The sequence below is a fragment of the Pyrgilauda ruficollis genome, unplaced genomic scaffold (genome assembly GCF_017590135.1).
Source record: "Pyrgilauda ruficollis isolate IOZ18807 unplaced genomic scaffold, ASM1759013v1 scaffold23, whole genome shotgun sequence".
Classification (NCBI taxonomy): Eukaryota; Metazoa; Chordata; class Aves; order Passeriformes; family Passeridae; genus Pyrgilauda; species Pyrgilauda ruficollis.
Window position 1 is genome coordinate 3085048 of NW_024522539.1, and position 27664 is coordinate 3112711.

At 43.6% G+C, this 27664-nt stretch overlaps 1 protein-coding gene across 2 annotated transcripts in view; it reads left to right on the forward strand.

Annotated features, from left to right (window-relative positions):
• Nucleotides 1–27664, forward strand: part of IGF1R (insulin like growth factor 1 receptor) — a 165653-nt gene that overhangs the window by 135328 nt on the left and 2661 nt on the right. Inside the window, exons 7-20 of one of the 2 annotated variants that reach the window (XM_041468722.1) lie at nt 1683–1809; nt 3052–3290; nt 3764–3931; nt 4049–4253; nt 8400–8686; nt 10110–10246; nt 10549–10708; nt 11743–11848; nt 13203–13273; nt 14565–14794; nt 15056–15166; nt 15787–15946; nt 18093–18222; nt 21837–21971. In XM_041468722.1, coding sequence (XP_041324656.1) covers nt 1683–1809; nt 3052–3290; nt 3764–3931; nt 4049–4253; nt 8400–8686; nt 10110–10246; nt 10549–10708; nt 11743–11848; nt 13203–13273; nt 14565–14794; nt 15056–15166; nt 15787–15946; nt 18093–18222; nt 21837–21971 — 2266 coding nt within the window. The remainder of the gene's footprint in view (nt 1–1682; nt 1810–3051; nt 3291–3763; nt 3932–4048; nt 4254–8399; nt 8687–10109; nt 10247–10548; nt 10709–11742; nt 11849–13202; nt 13274–14564; nt 14795–15055; nt 15167–15786; nt 15947–18092; nt 18223–21836; nt 21972–27664) is intronic. The other variant, XM_041468723.1, reaches the window with a different exon arrangement.

The window sequence follows — 27664 nt, forward strand, 5'->3', positions numbered from 1 at the left end:
AGGAAATGAGAAATGAAATCCAGTAGTTTGGTGTATCCAACAAGGAACAATTTCTCAGCCTCCTTTGTAGCTGTGCATCATTTTAGGGGTTTTCCTCTCTCTGATACTTATTCTTTCTTGATACTAAGGAAGCTGCTGAATAACAATTCCATAGACACCAAAGCAAACTGTTTCTGTTACATTCACCTTCATTTAAGTTCCTGCCAAATATTGTACCTGGTTGCTAGAAATGCTTGTTTCCAAACTTAGTTTGCTCTGCTTCATTTTCAAATTACTTGCTTTTGAATTCAGAGCACTTTTTCATGTTCTGCAGTATTCTTAAGCCTGAGCTTATCTGCATTTAATTTTGGATTCTGCAATGGTCAGAGTTATTGGAAAATCCTCTCTTGGCTTTGGTGGTCTGCACATCAGGTCTCCAGGTGTAACAGCACATTTAAAAGCAATCTCTCTTCTAGGAATTAAGAATGCCTACAAATTTTGCCTCAAAACCCTTAAAACTGGCAATGCATTTTTCCCTTGGTCGCTTTGTGGTGTTTTTGGAGCTGAGCAAACTAAAATGGATCTTGTGTAGAAGTCAAGTCCCCTTGTTGTGGATGGTGCTTACAAAACTCGGACACGTAGTCTGCTGAATGTCTCTTTGGGCGCGATGCAGACACGCAGATGGCCCAGATCCTTGTTGTAAGCACCCTCCATTCTTTGCACGTTCAATAGAGCAAAGCCTTGCAGTCCTGGAGGAGTTACAGACACACAGCCAGGCCTTACTACCACTGAGGCCAGTGCCAGCCGCTGCCTGCTTTTTTAAGAAACCAGTACAGAAAGCTTTCTGACTCTGAGAAGGGCAAAAGAATCAACAAAAGCTCAACTGCCTTTGCAAAGATAGCACCAACAGTGCCAGTGTACACGAGGGTGAAAACCTCTTTATTTTCAGAGCTTCTATGGAACATTAGAAACCAGCTCACAGTTGACAGAACACAATTTCTTCATCCAAGAATTAAGTTTTTAAAATGCTATTTTGTTCTGGGTTGGAAAGCTCAGTGAGTTGGTAGTGGGAAGCCATTCATTTCAAAGCTGTGGGCTTCCATCCAGGTCTGTTCAGAAGAGTAGCTGGAAGCTGCTGCCATCAAATGGTTGTGCCGTATATGAACTGAGTTTTGGAGTTCTTGGTCCAACCTCTGATGAATGGGAATGTAAACTCCTTTGTCTTTTCCATGTTGTTCAGTCTCCAGAAAAACAAATGGTAGTTGTCAAAAGTTGTCCTGGAGAGTGAGCACACAGAGGCCGGTGACTGCTGGGCGCGTGCTTTGGAGCCAGATGATGAATTCAGTGCTTCTAAAATCAGTCCTGTGGATAAACAGGGCTTCCATTCCTCCCTCAGGGAGACTCTGAAGTAGTTTTCAAGAGCTTTCCGATGATGCATTAAAAGAAAATCCGCTTCAAAAAAAATTAATAACAAGTGGCTCAAGCATTTTTTAAACTGATTGCCAAGGTCACTGCTTACCCTTAAGCTCTAAAGGTAGTAGGAGGAAAGAGGAAGCTCTGCAGAGACAAAGGCTGTTGGTATCCTGTGGTGTCATAGGTGCTACTGGAAAGGCTCATTAGCTAAAACTGATACCTAAGAAACAAAAAACACTGAGGGGTGATGTGATGCCAACTCTGGCATGTCCTGTCCTTTTCCGTTGCAGGTGAAAGCAAAATTCTGCATTTTGTTTCCAACACGACGCTCAAGAATCGGATTAAGCTGACGTGGGAGAGGTATCGCCCTCCAGATTACAGAGACCTCATCAGCTTCACTGTTTACTACAAAGAGGCGTAAGTAGATGTCATCAGAGATGAACCAGGGCAGTCTAAGGCAGAGCAGAAGATTCTGTTCCTACTGCAGGATGGATCGTCCAGTTTGTGTATTTCATCCTCAAGTCCTGCTTTTGTTCTGATTCTTGGTGAAGCACAAGCCTGCTTTAAAAAGAGGATTGGTTTGAACGAGTCCTACAAATGGATTGCAAATCCATCAGGAGGTTTCAAATTTTCAAAAAGAGAAAGGTGGATGGCTTGGCTCTTCTCAGGAGTCTTATTTTGAGCTCCTCCTAAGTCCTAATGTTTACTGAGATACTTGCTTTTTCTAATCAAAGTTCTGACTAGAGAGCATTAGAGGTCAGGAGTTGGCCTTGCCACGTGGATGATTTGTCTGCTCAGGGGTTATTTAGACTTTGGGGTTATTTAGACTGTCCAGCTTTGGTCATTTCCTGCATTAGTATCTCTTGATAATAGAGGTGTGGGGCAGTTAATGGAGAAATCCAAACTACTTGGGATATGCCTTTGCATATCCTTGTAATGGCTCAGATTTAAAATAATAAAAAAACACAAATGAGCACAGAAATAGCTCTCCAAGCAGTGTGGAGGTGTGAAAGGGAGGTGTGGAATGCTGGTAATGACACATGGAGCAAAGATGTGAGACATGGAAGCACAAATGGTTCATGTCCCACATCACTTGAAAAAGATCATTGTGTTGTTCTACAATGAAGCCAGTGCTGGCAAGTGTACAGATATTAATAACAATAGTTTATATGCTCTTGCACCAGTGTTACAGTTTCTGAAAAGTAGAACTATATGAGTGTGTTTGTATTGTGTGGAAATAAAAGGGTAAAAAGCCCACTGAACTGGTCAAGGCCGGTCTTGGAACTTTGGGTTCTTTATGGTAAAAAGCTTGGCCACTATCAATAACTGCTTTGACTTCCTTCTGTTTGATATATGTTTATTTAAAGTCTAAATGTGTCTGAAGCATTTCACTGCCTGTTTTGAGTAAAAAAAAAAAAAAAGATAAATATAGTGTTTTCTTGGAGAATGTTACTTTATTGCTCATGACTAAAACTGAACTCTGAATTTTCTACTGCTTGGAAATACAGAATTTTTTTTTTCAAGTACATTCTGCTGTGGAAAGCAAGTAAGCGTTACTTGCTTCATTGAGCAACTTTGAAGCAAGGCACTTTTATAGATATATGACAATCTTTGGGAGAAAATAAACATTTGTGCTACTTTTTTCTTTGAATATTTCAGACCATTCAAAAATGTGACAGAATATGATGGGCAAGATGCGTGTGGCTCCAATAGCTGGAACATGGTTGATGTTGACCTGCCACCAAACAAGGAGAACAATCCTGGAATTCTGCTGCAAGGGTTGAAACCTTGGACTCAGTATGCCATTTATGTCAAGGCTGTTACCCTCACAATGATGGAAAACCATCATATTCATGGAGCAAAAAGTGAAATTATATATATTCGAACCAATGCTGCAGGTGAGATGCTGGGCTCTGGGCTGAGAGGTTGACAGTGCTGCAGGTGTGATTAGTGTATTATTGTGAAAGTGCTGTTGTTGGTACAGAAATAAAATTTATGTGCAGATTATGTGCACAGTGCTAGCAGTTTGACTAATTATGAAAGTAGTATTAAAATTTGAATTAAAACTTTTTTCAGATCTTACCTCCATTAGGAACTATGGGGAGCTTCTTAGAGTTAGAATTTCAGGCTTTGTTCCATTGTAAAGATGAATTTAAGTACAGCTTTGGGGTGGGACTTGGTTGCAGTTGAACCCTTAACTGTTGGCATAAGTAGAAAATCCTTTCTTTGAAATAAGGTGGTGTTTTTCCTTGCAGTATAGAAATGCATTGGGATTCACTCAAAAGCTTGCATGGAAATACATTGTAGAGTGCTCTAGATTTAAATACCTTTCTTTTTTCTTTCTTTCTTTTTTTTTTTTTTTGTTCTCTAGTGCCATCCATTCCCCTGGATGTTATTTCAGCATCCAACTCCTCATCCCAGCTGATTGTGAAATGGAATCCTCCCTCTCTTCCCAATGGGAATCTCTCCTACTACATCGTGCGCTGGCAGCAGCAGCCTCAGGACAGTTACCTGTACAGACACAATTACTGCTCCAAAGGTAGGAGAACTCAATGCTCTTGTGTTGAACAGCCAGTAGAGGGAATGGGTAAATACAGATTGTTGCTGTATCCATGATCTGGAGAGGAAGAAACCAGCTCTGTTCTTTTCTTTCAAGATAAAGTCCCAATTCGAAGATATGCTGATGGGACCATTGATACAGAGGAAGCCACTGAGCCCACCAAGCCAGAGGGCTGTGGGGGAGAAAAAGGACCTTGTTGTGCTTGTCCCAAGACAGAGGCAGAAAAACAGGCGGAGAAGGAGGAAGCAGAGTACCGGAAAGTCTTTGAGAACTTCCTTCATAACTCCATCTTTGTCCCCAGGTAAAGGGTTTTGGACTCTTCTTTGGAAGTACGGCTGATCATTTAATCTTTTAACATTTCCTAGAGCTGAGGTTTCCTGGACATGACCACCTGAAACACTGAACGTTACCTTTCCTTTCTTGTGAGACAATCCACAGCCTTTCTTTGCAGTTTCTCTTATTTGCCAGTTTTCATTTCTTTCTTTCAGTTCTAGCCCATAGTAAGGGTTCTTACCTGTATTGATCAAGGATTTCAGTGATGGTTTCTTTTCAGACTCAAGAGTCACTTAAGGAGCTCATTGTCTCTAAGGGTTTCAGAGACAAGCAACATGAGGCAGGCAGGAGGTTTCAGATGTGATTTCTCTCTAAATAACCATTTAAGCGCTTGTGCTCCTAATCTGAATTTATCTTTGAAATTAAGGGCACAGTTGCCTCACAGAATTGAAACTGGTTTTCTCTTCTCACTGCACTAATTGCAAAGGGCTTGTGTGTTTCCTGGGTCAGCGCTGCAGAGAAGTATTAAATATTTCCACTCTTCCACCATAAGCACCTGCTTACATGTTAAATGGAATTGTAATGATTCTGTGCTGCAGCACAGAGTAGATACTACTGAATTAATTGGTGTGATTTTGATCCTTGAGTTTCCAATTTATCTTTCAGGTAAGGTGTTGTTACTTTGGGTGGTTGGATGCTGGGACAGGGCACACAGTGTACAGCTGTTGTGTTACAGTCTTCAATACTCTGTTAGATCTCAGTTGTAAACCTTGTCTCCCTCCTGGCAGGGGAAGTCCATGGTCAGATCCTGTGTTTGAGAAGTCTAGTGTGGCATTGTTGCTGGTTCATACCATTCTCCATTGTGGTTTTTTGGACTTTAATTCAAGGATGTGTTGGATTGACTTGTTGGGGTTGAGACTTTGATATTCGCCATGCTTCCTAGCTTTATCCAAAGAATGAGGAGCTAAATACTGCCTCTCCTGGGAGGTGTGAAGTATCTTATCTGAGCTGTGTTGGGGTCACACTGAGCATTTGTGCAGTGATGATGAGAAGCAGCAGCCAAGATCAGGTACAGGGAAGTTACAGCCTCCATGTCTGATCACGATGGAAATCCTGAGCCATGGGAAATCGCCAGATCTGATTTTGAACTTCATGAAATAGCACAGCGAGGAGTTTTGAAAGCCATGTGTCAAGTCTAAACTGCTTGAAAGTCTATTGAAAAGGAAGTTTCTCTATTTCCCCAAACATTTGTAATTCAGAATGTGTTGTCTTCTCCCAAATTTTCTTGCAGTCCTGCCCCCTCCAAGAAAACTCATAGAACCTTGAACTCAGTAACAAATAAACTGATCACTTCACAGAGAATTTCCTGAAAGCTTGTCCTTTTCTCTTAAATTACTGTCATTAGAGTGTTTTGTAACAGCAGGAGCAGATAAGGGACAATGCTCAGCAATAGCTGCATAGCCAAGCAACTTTTAAGAGACTGTATGTCAGGGAAATTAAAGTTTATGAGCTGGTGAGACATCTCCATGGGACAAATCTAAGCAGCTTGTTACTTGATGTCATTTTTTTCTCCCTTTCCCAAGGGAGAAGTTAATTAATATGTTAGTGCAAGCCTCAATAGTAGTATTTGTTTCCAGTATTCTACCTGTGTCCAGGTTATTATTAAAGATTTGCAATATGTAATACAGCATGAAAGTATTTGGCTGGGTGATTTTAAGATTGTTTAAGAAGTCTCTTGATCTAATCTCTTGTGCAACTTCTGGATGACCCCATGTGTATTAGTGCCGTGGTGGATTTCAAACAGGACTCTGCTTAATCTTGAAGAATCACTCACTACCAGAGGAGAATGAGTTTCTTCTTCAAGGTTTTTGTTTCTTTAATGAGCAGGATGGACCAGGCTCTTTGTGTAGTCTGAGCAGTAACACTAAAATTGCCATGAACTACAGAAAGAGTGAGCTTTGCTGTTAAATAGCCCAAAGTTTTTTTGAATTTGTTTTATTTGATTGAATTTCTATAGTGTTATTTTTAATTTTTCTCTTGCATTTCTCTTCCTTCTTCTCCCTTAATAGAATAAATTATTTTTCAAGTTTTTATCTAGACTTTTCCTTATTTCCTTGGATGCTTGTTTTTTGCCTTTATCTCTGCATTTCATGAATGCAGGAAGCTGCTTGACCAGAAAGCACTGAGGTCAAATCTCATGATGTTTTAATTACTTTTGCCTTGTGGTTATCCTGCAACTCTTTTCTCTTCCTGACACCACTGTAGTTTTCACCAACAAGTTTTGTGTTCCTTTATCTTTTTCTCCAAAGAAAAGGTATGGCTGTACTCCCCTCCACCCCCAAATACCACCAAAGATTTGAAGCTCCATGTATCCCATAAAAGCAGTGAAAAGTCAGGCCTTTTGGGTTCTTGCATTGGCACATGCTTTTGTGGTGCACTGAAAACGAACTTTTTATTTTCACTGCTTTAACCACAGAATCTGTGCAAATGTTCATCAGTTGAGGGCTAGGCATCCAGCTTCTTACTGATGAGAAGTTTGTTCTTTCCACTGAGCTAAAGCAGTAAATCAATACACATTGTAAACAGGGTGAATAGGTTTAGTAACTTCCATAGATACCAGTGTAGACAAGGCACAAATGCGTATATCCTATGAAATTGCTTTAACTGACAAGATACTCACTTGTGTGTTGCTTAAACATTTTGTTGTTAACTTAGGAAATTCTTTCTTGTCTGTGTTTATTTCTGTGACGTGGTTTACATGGTGGTTAGAGTGTCAAAATGACTACTCACTACGTAGTAAAGGGATTTTGGAAATTTTTTTAGTGAGCTTCTAAAGAAAAAAATTCATCCAGCCTCTGCCAGAAGGTTTCAAAACTGAGCGAGCCTGTTCTTGGCTCTCTCTGCAGCGTGCTGCTCTGTGGCTGCAAGTACTCAGATGATATATTTGTCAGTGAATTAAGTTCTCCTGTTGAGTCATCTTTCCTCCTGTTGTGTGCTTGAGGGAGGCCTCATTTGCCTGGTTTGTAACTCGCTCTCTGGTAGAGCTGTTGGACCTCATGCCCTTGGTGCCTGTTGCACTGCCCAGGTGTTCCATGGGCACTGGTGAAGTGATTTCAGGGGTAGGATTCAAGCCCAGATTTGTTTTGTAGTGTGACTCTTTGTACTTTCTCCTTTACCTCCCCTGGGGTGTTGCTTTCTGGGTGTGAGCATTCCTGCAGCCCTTGGAGACGCAGGAGCAGTGAAGCCAGACTGCCCCTTGTAGTTGGTGCTCCTGTACAGAACAGCCTCAGATCTGGGGCAGGACCAAGGGACAGGTCCAGTGTATGGCCACAGGGTGTTGGTTACCTGATCCATGTGGTTCTGAGAGTACCTTGATCCTGTCACTTGGGGCTGTCCACTACAGCAGTTCCCTGGGCTTGAGAAAGCGATGGTGTGGCTGTAAATCCTCAACTTCTTAACTCTGCTTAAATTTCACCCAGATGCCTGTAAGGCAAAGCTGCTCATTGAATTTTTGCCTCTACACAATATTGGTGCTGGGTTTTCTTACATAGGAGCATTGTTCCTTTGCAGAGCCTTTGTTTGGGTGAGAGAAGCAGAGATACAGAAATGACCACCAGAGTGGTGATGAACCTTCACGGCCTTCAGCTGCCTTCCAAGGTTTCTCTCTCAGTGCAATACATTCTAATTTCATCACAACTGCAATGCTAGCTCTCAGTAGGCTCAGCTTCCTTTGCTAATCCAGCAAACTTCAAAACAATTTTTCCCCCCCCAACCTTTTCAACCTTTAGCATCTGATTTTTATTTTAAACATCCGCATCACTGTCATGAAACACAAATCCAGGATGCTTATTGAGTAACGATGAAGCTGTTCTTTGCTGGTTGGATTATTGTGTGAGGTCAGAAGTTTGCACATTCATCTTGGGACACAGCGTGAGCTTCAGAGATTTGTTTGGTTCCTGACCAGAAGAGAGAGAAATGAGATGTGCTGACACGTGACAGGTTCAAATTTAGAGAAAGTTTTCCTCTTGTTTTGCAGTTTCCTTTATTTAGCTTTTTTATTAGCTGTTGCCTGTTTCGCTGGGGTGTTTGGCACAGTTTTCTGGAGAACAAAGTGGATTTTCTGGAGAAGAGGTGGATTTTCTCTAAAGAGCCCTTTTCTGTGTGTGCTCCTCAGGCCCGACCGGAAGCGGAGGGACGTGTTCCGAATCGCCAACGCCACCTTGGCCACCCGGAGCCGGAACGCGACCGGGACCGAGCACTTCACCAACGCCTCCGACACGGAGGAGAGCGAGGTGGAATATCCCTTCTTTGAGACCAAGGTGGATGGCAAGGAGAGAACCGTGATCTCCCATCTCCAGCCCTTCACTCTTTACCGCATCGATATTCACAGCTGCAACCACGAGGCCGACACGCTCGGCTGCAGCGCGTCCAACTTCGTGTTTGCCAGGACGATGCCCTCAGGTATGCTCACACAGGCTCTCTGCCTTTCCTGGGCAGAGATCAAGCTCAGGGGGACAAGCTCTCCCAAACCAGTTAGAATTACATTGGGGTATAGTAAAAAAAATTCCATGCATTCGGATAAATTGAAGCTGCATAGATTTTTTTTGTTTCACGTCCGTGACTGGTGTGTTGTGTGTACTGAGTGATGTGTTTGAGTCTGTGCTGGGGAGCTGGAGAAAGGGAGAAGTTGACTGCCAGGATAATTAGGAAAGACTCTGTTTCCCAGCAATAGAAGTGAGACCCCCAGACATGGTGGGCTGAAAGGTTTTGTTCCTCAGCTCCCTGTGTGCTGAATAGAGCCACAGCAACGTTTCTCTGCTAATGTTTGGTTTTGCTGTGTTCACTCGGAACTGTTTGCAGATGTTGGAGTTTTGCTGGTGGGAATGTTTGCCAAATGTTTCTTCTGTCACAGTACGACCATGCATTTGTCCAGCCTGGGAACAGGAGGAATACTGTGTTTCTTTGTGCCCAATCCCTGGCCTCTAGACTACTTCAAATAGGAAGCATTGAATGCTGTGCTCGTCTGTGGGACTTTTGCAGATTGTACTTCTGAGAAGAATAGAGATGATTTTAGTGTAAGCTCATATGCATCCAGCAACGAGCTTCTGACTCCAGCAGATGTCTGGGGATATTGGATGCAGAATGGTAGCAATTTTGTTTTGTTTCTGGAAGGAAGGGCTATCATAATCCAGATCCAGCTGTGTCAGTAAAAAAAGCAAAAAGTATTGCTTATTTCAAGGAAATAAGGAAATCTGTGAGATCAGGGAAAAGGAAAGAAGTGTTCTCAGATTTTTAACACATGCTCTGAAAATTAAAGGCTAAACAATCCTGTTTTCTTCTGTTATATTTGAGAAGGTGGTATTTTTTCAGTCTAGACTGAAACACGCTTCACGTTCCTGTTAAGTTTTTAATAAGTCATGTAAAATTATTAGGAACTAAATAGGGATAAAGCAGTTCCTGAATTGCTGGTGAGACTGTTTTAAATGGGGATGGATTTCCTATGACTGCTTTAGGAAAAGGCTGTCAGTGGGGCTGATGTTGTGTGTTTGCAGCCATTTGGTGGGAATAGCTCCCTGCACTGTTTTGGGTTTGGGGAGAATTGGGAAGGAAGAATCAGGTACTAATAGGGGTTTTTGGCACACAGAGTCCATGCCTGGTGGGGCTGTATGCTCTGCACTGATTTTCTGGGAGCCAGTGGTTCAGAGTGAGCTAATCTCCAGCAGGCCCTTGGCCAGTGGAGTTTGGTGCCTGGATTTGAATGGCTCTTGCTGCAGAGCTTCTGCACCTGAAGAATATTCTGAACTTTCCATTTTCTTCCACTCTTGCTGCAGTTCCTGTTTTAGTCATAGGTGTTGTTCTCACATCACCTGTAAATATTTTACAGAGGGAGCAGATAACATTCCAGGAACAGTGTCGTGGGAAGCAAAAGAAGAAAATACTGTCTACCTGAAGTGGTTGGAGCCTGCAAATCCAAATGGGCTGATCCTCATGTATGAAATCAAATATGGGCAGCATGGTGAGGTGAGGATATGACATTATTGCTCATAACTCTTAATTTATGCACAAAAAAGGATCTTTCTTAACATGCTTTTGTGCAGTGCTGCACAAACAGAAATTGTGATTTCAGACACCCAGCACCTGCCATGTCTTTCCTTCATTTCCTTTGAGTTCTTAAATTCCACGTATCTTCTTATGGTGTTTGAAGTAAAACTGATCAGGTGGGGCTTTTAGTTATAAAAATGAGCTTATCCTGCAGCTATATTGCCTTCTCCAGAATGTGAAGATAATAATAATAACATGTGTAAATTGCTTTTTTCTTCTAGGAGAAGCGGGAATGTGTTTCCAGACAGGAATACAAGAAGCTTGGAGGAGCTAAACTGACTCACTTGAACCCTGGAAACTATTCTGCCAGAGTTCAGGCCACTTCCTTAGCTGGGAATGGGTCCTGGACTGAGCCCATCTCTTTCTATGTGCAGCCCAAATGTAAGACAAATGTTAATAGTCTGTGTCAAACTGGGGGGTTATGGTCTTCTCAATAATTCCTGATGTTGATGTGACTGGGTATCTGAGCCTCTTTCCTCTGAACACTCATCTGACTTGCTGATGGTTCTTTGGGAACTCTTCTCTTATCCATTTTCTTGGTTTTTTTTTTTGTTTGGCAAGTGTTGACAGCCAGGAGGGGTATGTGAGGTGTGGTCCTTTCCTTGCAGCTTTGGGTGTCTGTGAGGGTTGCACCTAGGAGTGGGGGTGGAGAACACCCTGCTGTGGCTTCCTGGGATGTGCAGCTGTGTTGGGAATGTCATGTTAGCTATAACAACAGAGAGCTGCCATGTACAAAACCTGTGGCAACAAGGCAAACCTGCTTAAAATTGCAAAATAATTAGAGAAACAAATCATTTGTGTAGATTTTTGGCTGGCAGATTGACCTGTTCTGAGTGACATTTGATAAAAAAGGTGTCTTGATGAAAGGGTGCTGCTGGTCCTGACAATGGGAGTAATTTTTATTTTGGAAGAACATGACCACAGAGACCCTCTTTAAGTCATTCTGTGTTTAGTTGTAGAGCAAATATATCCCCAGAAAACTGCAACTCCACCTTTTATCCCTTTTTGGTTTTCTGGTTGCTGAACTTGGAACAATTTGAAGTAAAGAGCAGTGCATGGATATTCTGAATATGAGCAGCTGCAAGGTGAACAAAAGGTGGAAAAAAAAGGTGAATGTGCAAGTGAACAATTGGATATTGTTCACTGAGGAATGCAAGTCCTTTAAGCATAACTTGTGAAAACAAAGCCCAGACAGACACTGTTCTGTACAAAATTAATGCCTTTCAGTGTCTGCTTTCTTGTTTCACTCATCTGCAGTCAGGGAGGGTTTTGAGTGCATTTTTCCACATCAGACAAGAAAATGAGAACTTTGATTTCTTCCCTGTATGGAAATATGCTGAGTGGGTATTGAATGTTTCTTTGTTAACAGAGGTTTTATAGAAACCCTGATACAATTGTTTTCTTGTTGGTTGCAGCAGCAAACTATGGAAACTTCCTGCACTTGGTAATTGTGCTCCCTATTGCTCTGCTGCTCATCCTTGGGGGATTGCTGATAATGCTCTATGTCTTTAACAAAAAGAGGTGAGTTCCATGTGCTGGTGCTCAAACCTGCAGGAGGGGAGTTGTTTATTTTCAAATCTGTGCCTGTGGAGCGAGTTAGAGATTAAAAAGAGAAATGACATTCAGAGGAGTTGAGAGGCTGAGGTAGATTCTGCCTTGTTGGTATGGAAAAGGAGGTGCTTTGGAGTTAGCAGCATCTGGCTGCTGCTGCTGGAAAGATGAAGAGGGTTTTTATTGCAGTATCATGATGGAGTGGGAAGAGGAAGGCTTGTGAGGAACATATCTGTGAGGCATTGGTGGCACACACTGGACCTGTATAATCAGAAGATTTGACTGAAATATGAGTCAACATAAATAATGAAAAGTTAGCTCAATTTAGGTTAATCTGGGGTTTTTTTTCAAATTTTAAAGGGTTTTTTTAAGTCTTACATCCACTTAAAAAATTATATTCTGGCCAAGAATCGTCACTGGGACTGTTCTGGTAATTTGTTTTCCTCAGTTTTGTTTTCTGTAACTAGTGATTTTTTTTAAAAATCTCATTGAAATACATAATGAGAACTTAATAGTAGTACAAATGTTCAGTCTTGCAACTTTCTAGCTGTGGATATTTTTTATTATTTTCACATTAATTATGCTCATTGAGTATCCCATGATTTCCAGCTCTAATTCACTGGTAGCACTGCAGACAGTGGTACCAGTTCTGCTCAAGCTCTCCAGACAGGGCTTTGTTTCTGATGATTACAATACCTGCTTTGCCTTCCTTAGGCTCTCTTAGGTGAAATTTCTGATATTTTTGCCTTGTTTAAACTGTTGTTCTAACACAAGAATATTTTCTCTGTGAGCCTGTCTCCTGCAAACGCTCTCAAAGTGCATTTATTGCGTGTCTTATTCTGAAACTCATCCCTGTAAAATTTGGAGTGTGGCATTGTGTGTTTTTAAAATAAAATATTAGAAACACTTAGGAAATAGTTGAATGGAATCCCCCACTTTTGTCTTTTGCTAAAAACCTTTGCTCCCACAGCAGAGCTGATGATGGTAAAGTGCATTCTCAGCCATGGGTCTCCTGGTTGTATAAAAATATAGCTGCCTTTCTTAAAAGAAGTTTACCCAGCAGCTAGAAGTACCTTGTACTTACATTTTCCTGGTGCTGATTTGGTAGAGAACACTCCAGAACTCCTGACAAGCTATTCTGGACTGTGTTCCCATTGATTATGTGAGGTAGATAAGATCTCAGTTCATCCCCTTTGTCTGAAGAACTCCACATGCAGTAAATAATATTCTGTGTTTGAGCTAGCACTGGAAAAGCTGTAGAAGAGATAGTCTGAAATATACTCAGATCTAAAGATAAAAGAAATAAACCCCAATATTTCTGCAGGAACAGTGACAGACTGGGCAATGGGGTACTTTATGCTTCTGTGAACCCTGAGTACTTCAGTGCCTCAGATGGTGAGTGTGACCTTAACTTGTGATGCCTTTACTGTCCTATGTTCTGTTGGTGTGTGACTTTGAAAGGTATGAAACCCTAAAAGATGTGCTGTAAAGCCACTTTCCCTATTTTATTAGGACAGCCCTGGAATCCACAATTGCTAATACATAAATGACACTTGTCTGTTGAAACTGGGGAGTTTTTGAATTGTTTTCCAGTACTTTTATCCACCTGAGGCAAATTTGGATTCACTAGTTTCACTTTCAGATTAGCATCTACTCATCCAGTGATATTTTTGCTGGAATGAAGGAAGAATTAATGAATTTGTGGTCTTTCATTCATGTTTGACCTTTCAAGCTCTGTTTTGCCCTATTGAAACAAACCCACTACTAGAAGAAATCACAGCATCAGACAAATGTCCTTGAGGCCTCAGTTTTCCTGTTTATGGTTGAGTTTGGCACTGCTGTTGTAGAATTCTTGCTGGAATAGTATTTCCCAAAGCCCCCAGGAGAGTAATGGGTTTTCCCAGAGTGGCAGCAGACTATTTTACTGTTATTTTTTGTAGCAACACCATTAGGGTTAAAGGTCTGCCACTGCTGATGCTATAATCCTCTGTTTTCATCCTGTCATTTCACCCATGCAGAGCATGTGACACAACTGTCCCCTCCTTTGGTGACTGATAGGCAGCAGCATCAGTGAGTACTTGGATATCTTTGTGCCTGAGGCAGTCCTGCCTCCTGGCAGTCACCTTCTGAGAGCTCTTTTCTGCCTCAGATCAAAGACCTGCAGCAGCAAGTTCTGCCTTTGCTGGTGCAGTGGTGTGTGTGCAAGGGATCAGAACAGTGCCATGCAAAGAACTGTTGGATCAGAGTCTGCTTCCCTCTAGCCATAAAATCAGTGTTAATAGAGAATACAGCAGACACTAAACTGATACAGATGATCAAGTATGTTTGATGCTGTCTGGGAGAGAATTAGGAGAGCAAGGATTCCAAGAAAAGATTTGGCCTAAAGCATTGATTTGAGCCTCTTCCCACCCTGGTTTTGGCTTTGGTGTTCTTTATTTCTATCCCCATATGTCAGTCGCATAGTGAGGCCGCTTCACCTCCCCCTTTCTTTCAGATTTATTTGTATGCCACCATCCCCCTGCCTCTGTGTGGGACAGCCCCTGGCCTGTTTGCACACATGGTGCAAGGTCTCAGCATTCTGTGTGGGGTTTGAACACCAGAACTGTCGGGGCAGTTGTTGTGGAGCAGGGCGGGATCCCAGCATGGGCAGCTGTGGAACATCAGGGCCTCTTCTCTCCCTCCTCAGTGTATGTTCCAGACGAGTGGGAGGTGCCCCGGGAGAAGATCACCATGTGTCGGGAGCTCGGGCAAGGCTCCTTTGGAATGGTGTACGAGGGAATAGCCAAGGGAGTGGTGAAGGATGAGCCAGAGACCAGGGTGGCCATCAAGACGGTCAATGAGTCCGCGAGCATGCGCGAGAGGATCGAGTTCCTGAACGAGGCCTCGGTGATGAAGGAGTTCAACTGTCACCACGTGGTGAGTCCTGAAGATGTGACGAGGCTGTGACTCATCCAGCCCTGGTGCACACTGACACGAGGGTGTTCCAGGACTGAAGTGGGAATTTGGGATTTTAGCTTCAACTCTGCACAGCTTTGTAATATTATCGTGAAACCCCAGTCAGAAAGTGGAACCAAATCTACATTCAGACCTTTCCCACAGGACTACATATCAACATGAATAAATGATAATTAGCTGTACTTGTATACTTGTACTGAATGTTTGTTTTTCCTCTGCCAGGTTCGGCTGCTTGGTGTTGTTTCTCAGGGCCAGCCTACACTGGTTATCATGGAGCTGATGACACGTGGGGACCTCAAAAGTTACCTGAGATCATTGAGGCCAGACACAGAGGTGAGTCATGAGTGGCTGGATGTTTATTTCTTCAGTTTGAATCATCTTGAACAAGACAGCCTCACGTTGGAAGCAGCAGGCAATTAGCCTTTCCTGCCCTTCTCTTTCAGTCTAAGGACAGAACATGAGCTGTTGTGTGATCTCCAACAGCTCTTTCCTGAGGGTGCCACATGGAATAGGTCTCTTCTTGTGCCACTGAGCCCTCTTTTCCAGATTTGCATTGGGTCTCTTGTCTATCTACTTTCTCATCAAGATGTTACAGAAATTGGCTGGTTTAAGAACATGTGTTAGGATAATTGTTTCATGTTGTGTGTCCTGCCCATTGCCCCTGCTGGAAAGTAAATATCTGTTATCTTAGCTCCTGTGCAAACTCTCATGCATAAGCCATCAGTCTAACAGCTAAAATTGTCTCATATGATGCAGAGTCTGAAGGATAAAGATGACACACAGGTCACTTGCCACTGAAATCACAGCAGCATATGTAGAAAATGAGCTCAGCAGCTCTTGCCCTTGATCTAGAAATTCCAGTGTGGATAAATTAAAGGAGCAGTACACGAAGACAGTGTGTGCACGGGAGAATGGATGTGGTCTGTTAACTGTTTGACCTTCATCTTGCTCAGAACAACCCTGGGCAGGCGCCCCCGACGCTGAAGAAGATGATCCAGATGGCCGGGGAGATCGCGGACGGCATGGCCTATCTCAACGCCAACAAGTTCGTGCACAGGGACCTCGCCGCCAGGAACTGCATGGTGGCAGAGGACTTCACAGTCAAAATTGGAGGTGGGCTGTCCTGACCCTGACACAGCTCATACAATCACCCTGGAAAATCAGTGTCCTAGAAGGCTTTTTATTTTTTTTCTTTTTTTTTTAGCTGAGCTCTAGTTGAAATATCTGCATAATGAAATACGTTCCTTGTGAAGATTACTGTGATTTAAGACCTGTGAGCAGTTAACACTGAGTTGAAACCTCTGGAATACCTCTGCTTGCTGTTGTTCCAGTGTGTCAACAGTACAGCATGTGGGTTTTAAAAAGAGGCAGTGATTTAGGTTCAGGTACTGCAGACATCTGGGTGGATGGTGTAGTTACCAGTGGTGTGTCATTCATGTCTCTGACAATGCACAAAAATAATTCTACCTCCTGTTTATTGATTCAAGAATGAGAATTTTAGGATTATTTTAAATCATATCTGAGTTGGAAGTGGAATGACTTCAGCTGGGTGCTTTCCAGTCTAAACTGGAGTTCTGCTTCCCAGACAGCTGAATGGCTTTTCTTCTGCTCTGCTGTTAGATCACCAATTTTTTTTTTTTTTCCTTTCACCATCCCTCCAAAATAGTGTCAGATGAGTTTTTTCAGTCTTCTCTCCAGAGAGAGTGATTTTAAGCTGTTGGCTGTTTTTGAGTTGTGCATATTAAAATAACATGTATAGCAACAGCCTTCTGCTGCAGGAAACTAATTCTTTTTCTCTGAGCTTAACTCAGCTATTTTGATAATTTGTGTAAGTAATCCTGTCATTTGGGAGAAAGAAAAAAATGATTTCATTTTGAGTCAGTTAATTAGGAAATAAGATCTTTTGGGGATTTTGTGTATTTTCTGCAGGTTCGTGGGAAGTCAGCCTAAATCCTTCCCATTCCAGTTTTCTCCTCCTGCCCCCATCAGCTTGTTTTACAATTCTGTAAACTGAAGATATGGTGCATTCTTTCCCTTTAATGTGTTCATGGTTACCCCAAAAGCACTTTGTAAATGTGCTGCACTGCTCTTGTTTATGTGGCAGCATTGAAAATCCCCTCATGCTGAAACAGTTTAGGAACATCTTGGCTGGAACACACCAACTCAGACTGTTCAGATCTCAGAGGAAGAGCTTTATGCCACACTACCCTGTGCTCACTGCCTGTCTGTTTCTTATTTGCATTACATTTTGAAAGAATCTTCCGTTCAGGCAGGATAAAGTCACCCTGGTGTGTGGGAGTGATGGAAGAGCTGCACAGATGGGCTTTTTAGTCATAATCACCCTGGGTACCCGTGTCCCTGGTACCCCTGCTTGGTCACTCACCACAGACTGGTGATAGCAGAGAGCTGGGGCAGTTCTGTGCACGTTTCCTGGGGGAAAAAAGGGGCAATTACAGGTCTGTGTTGGTAAAATGGATTTTGCCCTGTGTGTTATCACACAGAATTTAATATCAGTCAGAGGACTGATGACCTCTAATTTATTAGCTTTCTGAGTACACAGTAACTGGACTCAATAGGCAAGTGTGAGACCCAGCAATTCTGTCTCAGACTGATTGTAGAGGAAAAACACTGGAACAAATCTAAGTTACAGTCAGGGGGATGAACATCTTTAGATCCAAGTTGTGCAAATGCTTATCAATTTACAGCTAAGCATGAATATAAACTGGAAGTATGTCTTTAATATTTGGGTGTGTTAATCACAAATGAACAGCATAATCCTTTGTAGCACTTGAAATGGAATATTGTACAGAAACTGGGAATTGCCTTTGGAACTAGGAAAAAGAAAACCAAGAGAAGTATTTCCTTCAGCATGTGAGATTGTTCAGTTAAACAAAATGCTTATAAGCACTAAAGAAGCTCCTTAAAAAAAATGAAAATCACTGAATTTGGGGAACAATTAGTGAATTGTGTGACCTTCAGAAGACTCATCTTACTGCAAAGCTTGAGCATAAATGCTGCAACTTTCCACATTCCTATATTTAAACCATTCAGACTTGTCACCCCCGAAGTCAGCAGCACAGTCTGTTGGTGTTGGGAGGGAAGGTCACCAGCCCCGAGGCAGCAGCTGAAGTGTCTGCAAAGCCAAGTGTCGTGGGAACACAGCGCAGATTCCTCACATCCAAGTGTGATTCTCTGCCTTGTAGGAAGGGGAAATGTTCCTCATTTTCTCACACAAACTCAGAGTATTTCTACCTTCTAGATTTTGGCATGACGAGAGATATCTACGAGACAGATTATTACCGGAAAGGAGGGAAGGGTTTGCTGCCTGTCCGCTGGATGTCCCCGGAATCGCTGAAAGATGGAGTCTTCACAACACACTCCGACGTCTGGTAACAAAAAAGGGGCTCTGAAAAACTGCTTTAACCTCCTTCTTTCTAGCCTCTCTTCTTGTTTTAGTAGACTTAACCAAGTGTACTGCTTCTCCTGTCCATTCAGGAGGTAACTCTCTTGTTCCATGAGTTCATGTTTCAGCAAGAACTCATGAGGTTAAATTTTGCGCTCAGGGAGAGCAGAATTAAATGGATTTCCAGAACTGGAGGTGGCAGCATGTTTCCTGCTGTTAGTTGTAAAATCAGTTGTGCAGTGAAAAACGTTACCTTCACCTGGAAGAGCAAGTTGTCATTTTTTAAATTGTCCTCCTTCAAGAAAAACATTTAAAGTTGCCAAGAATATGGAAAGGTTCCTAGTGCTGACCTGCTTTTCCATCAAAACCTTCTGTGTAAATAACATCACTTTCCCCCAGATGGGTTGTGTACACTCTCAGGCTTTTTTGGGGAGTTCTCCCTTGTGCATATCCCTCTCCATTTGGAGCTTTGTTTGCTTGGTTTGTATACTGCAAGATGCAGAAATAGGGTTTTCTTTCAAAGCACACTGCATGCTTGCTGTATCTGTGCAGTTATTAATAGAGGTGTGTACTTAGGAGAAGTAATCCCCTGGAACAATTCCCCACACACCCCCCAGCTTTTGGAGATAGGTAGAGAGGACTTGGCAGAAGATGGTTGTGTACTGGCAAAACCTCTCCTCTGTCTTTTATGGTTTCTCTGCCTTCCTAACAAGATGTTTTTACTGCTGATCTGTTACAGAATTGGCAGCTGATTGCCTCCAAATGTCTAGAAGTCAGTAGGAGTGGTGTTTTAGGAGTAAACTGCATTTTCCGTGAGCAGCTTGAGGGGTTTGGAGTCAGTGGTCTGTAGTTCACAGCACCAGCTCTGAACAAAAAGTTCCTAAGAGGAATTAAAGTGAAAAAGCAAAGCACCAGAATGATGCTTAAATTTTATTTTACATATGGCTGGTAACTTACTTTTGAATCCACTAACCCTCAGACTTGGAAGCAGATGAAAACAACCACACTGAGTTGAAGGGAAGCCCTGTATCAGCCATTTATCTGATTGAGCAGTGCAGGCATGCTTTTGGCAGTCCCCCCAGTAAAAGAATTTTGGGACTTGTAATGGCTTCATAAAGCAGACATAAATTTGGATTATATCACTAGAAAATCCCCAGATGCAGAACTGACCAAGCCTAGAGTGAGGAGCTGGCAGAGCTGTCTGTTCCAACCACACAAGAGGAATTTTCAGGTCCAGCCATTGCCTCCAAAGGGTTCAGCAGCAGCTCAGGGTGAGCATTGGGGATGTCCCATGTGTGTTCCACACGTGCTTTCTTTTAGCCTGGGACTCTTAAGTGATGTTATTCTTTATTAAATATAACTCAAATTCCAAACAAAAAAACCCCAGGTGATGCCCAGTAAGGTGTCAGATGTAAATTAGTGCTGTAGTTGTTGCAAGAAGTACATTGAGTGCTTCCCTAACAAGGAAGAGAGGAGGTTTAGACTGAATGTTGGGAAGAATTCCTTCCCTGTGAGGGTGGTGATGCCCTGGCACAGGATGCCCAGAAGAGCTGTGGCTGCTTCATCTCTGGAAGTGTCCAAGGCCCGGTTGGATGGGAATTGGAGCAACCTGGGGTGGTGGAAGTTGTCCCTGACCATGGCAGGGGGTGGAACAAGATGGGCTTTAAGTTCCCTTCCAGCCCAAGCCATCCTGGGATTCCATGATTTGGCATTTGATGGTTGCTCAGTCCAAAGCAGGATTGTGCAAACGGTATTGCACTTCATCAGTGGGACAATCTGAGTGAATGTCCTGGCCTGGAAAGTAGTTTGCTGATTACAGGATTGGAAAGCTGAAGAGGAGGAGCAGTAAAATCTTGACAGATTTTTACTTGTAAGCCTAGAGAGGAAAAAAATTGTTTTATGGAGAGGAGGCTCACAGTACTCGTGGGTATTTCAGACAGTTTCTCCTTGGGATGGTTTGGCATCTTAATTGTTGGAAGTGATTTACTCTGAAATTTGGTTCACAGGGGTGTACTTGTGTGGAGGCACAAAAAAACAGGCTCAACATGAGAAATTTGCTGTTTGTTTAGAACGTGTATCCACAGCTACAGAGAAATTTCAATCTAAATTCCAAATGTAGTGGAACTTGACTTAACACTGTCATGAAATACTGCCTCTGTACTTGATCTGCTTATGGCTACAAAGATCATTCCTTCTCAGTGACTTTTACACCAGGCACTATACATTGGAGGTCTCTTCATGCCAGGAGAAATAAAATTCCCTGAATCCTTTCATTGGTTCAGATTTGAAGTTGCTCAGTGTAAACTGTGGAGCTTGGCTGTTTTAGGGGCCATTTATTTGCATCAAACAGTAAAGAAAAGGTTGAGATTATTTTTCCTGCCTTTCTGGGCAGATATTGTGACATATAGTTCTATGTTCTTCGAGATCAGTTCTAGAAGCCAAGATGTCAAAAAGACAGAACCCTGTTGAGTGGTTGGAGTCCAGGATTTATAAGCTGTAAGGTGAAATGGCAACTGCAGGAAGGAAGAGTGTCTGGAGGTTTGAAGGGTGGAGCTTTATTTTAGCAACTCATTCTTTTAATGCTTTTCAGGCTGAAGAATGAGGTAATTAGACAGGGCTGGTTTTGTTGTAGTTAGGCAAGGAGGACATTTTAAAATTAATGTAATACTGTTCAGGGTGAGGGTGGATTACTATAAATAAATCCTCAGCATCTTGCATTCTTTCAAGGCTGGTAGTTGCCTGGAAGGAGCAATCTGAGTTTATTTGCTAGGATAATCTGACAAGTAGGTGTGCAAGACTTGTCCTCCTTATCCCTGCAGTGATCAAAGAAGCTTCAAAGGCACCCAAATGTTGAGTTGACCCCCTGTCCCTCCCTCCCCTAAAAGGAAAACAATTGCAAGGCAGTTTGTGGCTTCTGGCTCCAGATGCAAACCAGTTTAGATCCCAGGGATATCTGAAAGATAAAACCACAGGGCCATAACCAGCTAATGACACTGGACTCCTGTTTTCATAACTCCCCCCCCAGTGGAACTGTGTGTTTTTCACTCAGCTTGACTCAGCATTTTACCACACAAGTCAGACAGCACGGAGATTTTCCTTCTTTGCCCAGCAGCTCTAAAAGTGGATGACTCTTCAGTGCAGGGCAGACAATTTGAGCTGTGTCTGCTCAATAATCTAATTTTAAATGGAGATATTTTTAGAAAGTGTCAATACTTACGTCCAAACTACCCAATTACATAACTATGCTTATCTTCCTTTGCCAGTAATCAATTCCTATTATTAGACAAACTGCTTTTTTCACTTCTACTGTCCTTTGTAGTTATCTGGAAGGAGCTGGAAGCTGTGTTTCAACAACACAGTTACATGCCTGTCACAAAGGGGTAACTGAGTTTTTCTCACCTGAGCCCTTTTCTCACTAGAGGGGAGGTGTTCGAAGTCAGCAGTGAGGGGTTGTGACTGTCACCACAGGCTCGTGTTTTTTGAGCAACTGGAATTCTTTGGTAAAAGAAAACACCCGTGGACACCCAGCACTCAGCATCTTGTAAGAAATACACCCTTGTAAAGATGGCTGGGAGCCCTAAAGCTGTGCTGTTCCTGCAGGTCCTTCGGAGTGGTGCTGTGGGAGATCGCGACGCTGGCGGAGCAGCCGTACCAGGGCATGACCAACGAGCAGGTGCTGCGCTTCGTCATGGAAGGGGGGCTGCTGGAGAAGCCAGACAATTGTCCTGACATGCTGTAAGTGCCACCACTACCCTGTGGGCACAGCTTGTGCCTCCTGAGCCCTGCAGGGTCTGCTCGTGGCAGCTACCACAGGAGGGGCTCTTAGAGAGGGAGGCGTGGGAGGGGCTGCCCAGGCTCTGTCAATCCAGTGTTTTATGGTAGTGAGACATTCCAGAAAACAAGTTTGCTTGGGCTATCTCCTCTAATAAGCAAACAAAATCCAAGCTTTGTGTTACTGAATAAAATCAGGCTTAATAAAAATGTCACTTCATAAGTGACATTTGCTACGTGAGGAGGCTCTGTGCCTAAATCATATCTCTTCTGCTGAAAGTAATTCTGTTGAGCATAAAGAGAGAAAAGAGCATGGGACAAGCTGAAATGTGTGTAAACAGTGGAATTCAACTTTTCAGTTCACCATACAGATAAATCAATGTATCTGAAGCTGGATTGGATCTGCTGTTTCAGCCACAGCACTTGTCCTATTGAGATAAACTAATCCCCCCTGCTAAGTTTCCTTCCCTGCAAGCACAGGGTGAGGTTTTCCACTGAAAAACCTCTCCCTGCCCCAGGATCGACCCAAAGCCTCACAGCAGCAGAGGGTGTGCAGTGCAGCAGCTTCAGTTTTTAGCTTTACATTGCTGAAATACTTCTGCTGGCCTTTGTGTACAGCAGTTTCAGTTGTTCAGGCTTTATTGCTTTGATATACTTCCCAAACTGACTTTTGGGAAGGAAATACTGTGTCTTGCAGTTACTGAAATTTGTTGGAGGCCCCCAGAAGGGATACAATCACTTAAGGGCCTCAGCTGCTTGGGATTCTTAGGAAAATAGCTTTTTTGGCTGGAGCCTGCCTGTGGTTTCAGATGACAGGCAGTGTTGTTTTGTTGTTTGAGGGGGGTGGGTGGTATATGCAGGGGGAGGTGTAGCTGCCATGTGATTCCTTGGTTTCACATTCCTTCCCTTTCGAGATGCTGTGGAGAATTCCTGGCAGTGGGATTGACTGGACATTGTTGAACACAGAGCTGTGTAATGGGCTGGGCACAGATGGGGAGGGACAGGGATGTGATGGTTCAGCTCCCTGGGTTCACAGGAGAGAGCACCTCTGCAGTGAGAACAACCTCAGTGGGGAGAGATCCAGCATTAGAAATTCCCTGTTAAGCTGGGGCATGTGTGGTGTGAGCAGGGGTGGGAGGGGAGTCAGGCCAGAAGTTCTCTCTGCTGCTGCCCACCCAGTTCTCCTTCCTCCCCTCCTCAGGGAATCTCCCAGGGCTCTTGCTGCTGGATGAATCCACTTTCAAGGTCCTGGCTTGTGAGCTGGGAGAACTTGGTAAAAGTCTGGCAGAGCAAATCTTTGCACCAGTGTGTAAGAGCTGAGGCCTTTCTTGTGCTGCTCCTCATGGAGAAGCTGTTCACACGCTGGTTCTGCCCAGCAGGATTCAGCCTGACAGTGCAGAGGTGCTGAATAAAAAAAATCTGCCTTTGAATTGTGCTGCTTTGCTCTGTCAGAAAAAGGAATGAGGCTGAACTCAGACCTAAGGCACAGCCACACTGGTGGTGATTTTTTTGGTTTTGCTTTTTTTTAGTGATAAAGTTGAGTATAAAACATTTTGGCTTTATCCCAAATGTAAAAGCGGGGGAAAAAAAAAGTATGACCTTATTGTGACTTGCTTTTGCTCCCTTTCAACTTGTTTTGTCTTTGTTTTAATACAGACATCCAAATCTGCTGAAATTCAAGTAGGCATTTGTAGGAATAACAGTAGAGAGCTGCAGGAGTAATCTTCACCTTTGTTCCCTGCACATGCACTTGGCAATCAAAAAACCTCTTATGTTCCTGTGGCGCTTTATTCTTTGCATGTTTTCACTTCTTTCCCTGCCCAGGAAGCTGTGACAGTGCTGTGCCACCCTCAGTGACCTCCCCACTGCTCCCAGCCCTCACCCACACACTGCTGGCAGGACCAGAGGTCTCTCTGTAGGCAAAGGTCCTCTCCAGGGCCCATAACCTCTTCTCAGCTGGGGAGCTACAGCAAGATGAGGACATGGGCAGAAGTGTCTAAGAGCCCTGAACTTGCACATGGATCTTTCTCTGAATCCCAGGCCACTGCTGTCTCCAGTGCTTTATGAAACCCTTTGTAAACCAAGGGATCCTCTTTGTGGAGATTGCTAGAGGATTGTGTTTCAAGGCAGCTTTCTTGGCATGTCTGTGCTAGTGGCAGGTACTTTTTAGACAGCACAGATTCTTGCTGGTGGAGACTGGTCTGTGACACTTTAGTATTGACTCCTGATGTTAACTCAGGATGTCCCAAAAGCAGAGCCTGGCTGCAGGGAGGTCACTTGGGCTTGGTGCTGCCTGGAAGCAGGTGAGAAGAGGAGCTCTATGCTCCTGTGTCTCATGGGGTCCCTACAAAAGCACAGAGACTTTGTTCTTTAAATTAGTTTGGCTTCGAAGCAACTGAAATTCTGGTCAGAACATCAGTGGAGCTGTCTGTGGAGAGAGGGGAGTGTGCTGACAGAGAGAAACCTCCAGAACAGGTGGAGGAGGTAACTGCTGTGGGGAAATGTAGGTGAGAACAGAGAGAAGGATCTTGCTGTCACCAAATCTGCTCTTTTCAGCCATGCAGGTGATGTGATGGTGACACAGCCCTGCACCCTCCAGCCACAGAGCAGGAGCTCCCCTCAGGACCTCGTGTTCCCCCCATGAACTGTGCAGGGTGCAGGCAGGCTGGGACCCTCTGTGTCTCCATCCCTGCCGTGCTTGTCAGTGCCTGGGCTGCCCTGACCCTGGCACGGTGGGTCAGTAGCTTTTAGGTTCTGGAGAGGTTCTGTTCTACAGTGTGGCTGTGCAGGGCAAAGGATGCTTGGGCAAAGGGGGGTTATACAGGGGATTGTCCTGTGGCTGGGAGGTGGTGAATCCCTGTGAAAAGGGCAAAGCACAAAGGGGAGGGTATTTCTGGAGGCTCTTTACTGTTGTACAGGGTGAAACAAGCCTCAGTTGTGTTTATGCTACACCCTCTTGGCATAGCTCGCGTGGCTCTGCAGACAGAACCATGCAATAAGACAGATGGTTCAGTAAGACAGTGCCAGGAGAAGCTTTGCTGTTTTTCTCCTCTTCCTGTGCACTCAGTGATGTTTTTATGTCCTCCCATTGTTATGGCACTGCTCATCAGGTGACGGCTGCGTGGCACCGAGCTTTGGTACAGCTGAAGCTCTCAGACAGTGTGTTCCCATGGGGCTTTTAAAAGTTGTGGAGGCTGGAATTCCACTCTGTTTTTGAAGCAGGATTGCTTCCCCCACATGCATTGTAGACTATTTACGCAGTGCTGATTTCCCTTTGTTCCTGCTTAGAACCCGGGGTCTGCTCTGCAGAGGCACTGGCAGCACAGGGCACCAGCAGGGGAGGAGAGATCCTTTTGCTTTCCCCACCAAATCAAGTGTATTGCAAAGCACAAATGGAATGCAGCTTCTATAGGAACTTTCCATTTTCTGTTTTTTAAATTTCTATTGTCTCAGTGCAAAACAGAACTCAGTTTCTGCTCAGTTCCTTGAGCAAAAGATGCACAGAGGGATGCTGGCTATTCCCCTAACCCATGGTGGTGCCTCCAGCTCCCTGGAGCTCACTTGCCACCAGTCAGGAACGTACTTTATAAATCTGCTCAGGTTGTATTAACAGCCTGTAAATTCCTCCATTGTCTATTGGAAACGTTTTTATTTTGTTTAAGATAATGTAAACAAGGCCTGCGAACACACGGAGTTAAAAAGGAAAAAAAATCCTTTTATGGGAACTCTGTAGGGTTTTTAAATCTGGAATGGCTTAAAAGAAACATCACATGTCCTTGTTTGTGCTGATGTCACATGCATTACTCCGCTGCTTGTGGTATCTCCTTAGCATTGCCCTTAGGCCTCGGGGCGCAGCGCCAGCAAATATCCAGAGTTCCTGGCTCCAGCCAAGCTTCTATTCAGGGACACAGCAGTCAGCTGGAAGGGAAACAGCGATGAAGTAACAGAAATGGATTTTATATATTTATGTCTCAAGCTTTCCTCACCCTTGTGGGTGAGGGTACGGTGCAGTTTTATAGTCTGGCTCCGCTTTTGCTCTGAAAGGCTTTTCAGACTCAAAAACAAGCAGGAGCTGGGCAGTGTTTACGTGTCTACGTGCGGTTACAATGCAGCATTGAGTACCCGGGGAGCTCTCCCAGCACAGACTGGTTTTGCCAGCTCTTGTTGGGTGTCACAAGGCCATTCTCAGGTGGCTGACGTTTGTTCACGCGGAGCGCTGCCAGTGGAGCTCTGGCAGGGATATTGGGCACTTTAGATGCACTTCAGTGAAGATTGCTTTGGGTTTGGTTGAGGCACTCAGCAGTGTTTGCAGCCCAAACACAGCCACTTGCCCTCTCTGCTGGTTCAGCTGAGAGCACAGTGGAGGTGCAACAGCATTTCCCCAATTTCCTGAGTTTCTGGGCTGGGGCTTTCTTTGCTGGGGTTTTGTTTCAGGCCAGGGCTCCTGAACTCTCTCCAGACCCACCATGGGCTGCAGAGCCCAGGCTTCTCCAGCTCAGTGTCAGTCCTGTTGGAAAGGTTGTTCTAGAGCAGGGACATTACTCTGGGATGAACTTAGGTCCTGAATTTGTTTGGTTTTGTCTATTTAATTTAAAAATAAAATTTTTTCACATTGATGCAGAGACCTGGTAAACTGAGGGCACGAGAGAGAGTGAGAGCTAATGAAAAGCTCAAATAGAATTGCTCATTTGGGCCCTGAAAATCTGTGGGAGTTGGAAATACGGTGGTGTTGTTCTCTGGAGTTGAAACTAAAAGTTTAGGTGACCTGGCTTAAGGGAAGGCTGAAAGAGGTGGGAAATAAACCCCAGCAAGCCAAGGGGGTCTGATTGGGGCTGCAGGTCCCAGTGCTGGCAGGTGAGTCAGACACGTGCATTACCTTAACTGAGAGATCTTTCTTGGCTTTATTTTATTTTTAGATCCATTTTTACTCCAGCACAGAGTAGTAGTTTTGGCCAGCAGTGACTTCCTCCACACAGCTGAGTGTTCCTCTCAGCACTGTGTACACAGAGGATTGGCTCGAAGAATTAATGCTAATCTTCCTTTTCTTATTTAAATTTGTCCTATTACTGTGCTGTGTTAACAGAAGACATCCCTATTCCACCTTCACAGACGGTGAAATCCTTTCTTGTGTTATGTTTAAAGCTCAGGGCGGTCTCCTGGGAATCTCCAATTTTGCTGTGTCATGAAAATGCTGTTTTCATTATGTCTGTATTACAGTTTCATTTTGTGGTTTTGTTTTGCCAGCATGGGACATTGTACAGATCTAATAATGGATGTGCTTAAACAGATGATCTCACACTCTGTAAAATATTAATGCATCCCTGGCCGTAAATGAAAACAACCTAATTTTAAAATAAAAAGATTAGAGAATGTCTTTGAGGTTGGCAAATGTCCACTGGGGATTACGATTAATTTTAATGTAATTTTCTTCTTTCAGGGGAAAAAGGCGGTGCTTTACCTTGTGTGTATTTCCTATTTTTATTTTTTTCCAAGTCAGTATTGATGGGGTGGGATGAGTTGTTTGAAAAAGATACCCTAAGAGCATCTACAATCATGTAGCTTGTGGCTGAGTAAACATAGGGTAATTTAGAGGAAAAAGAGAAATACCAAGTCAGAATAAAAAATATACAATGCTTCCAGATGTCAGGTACCCACAG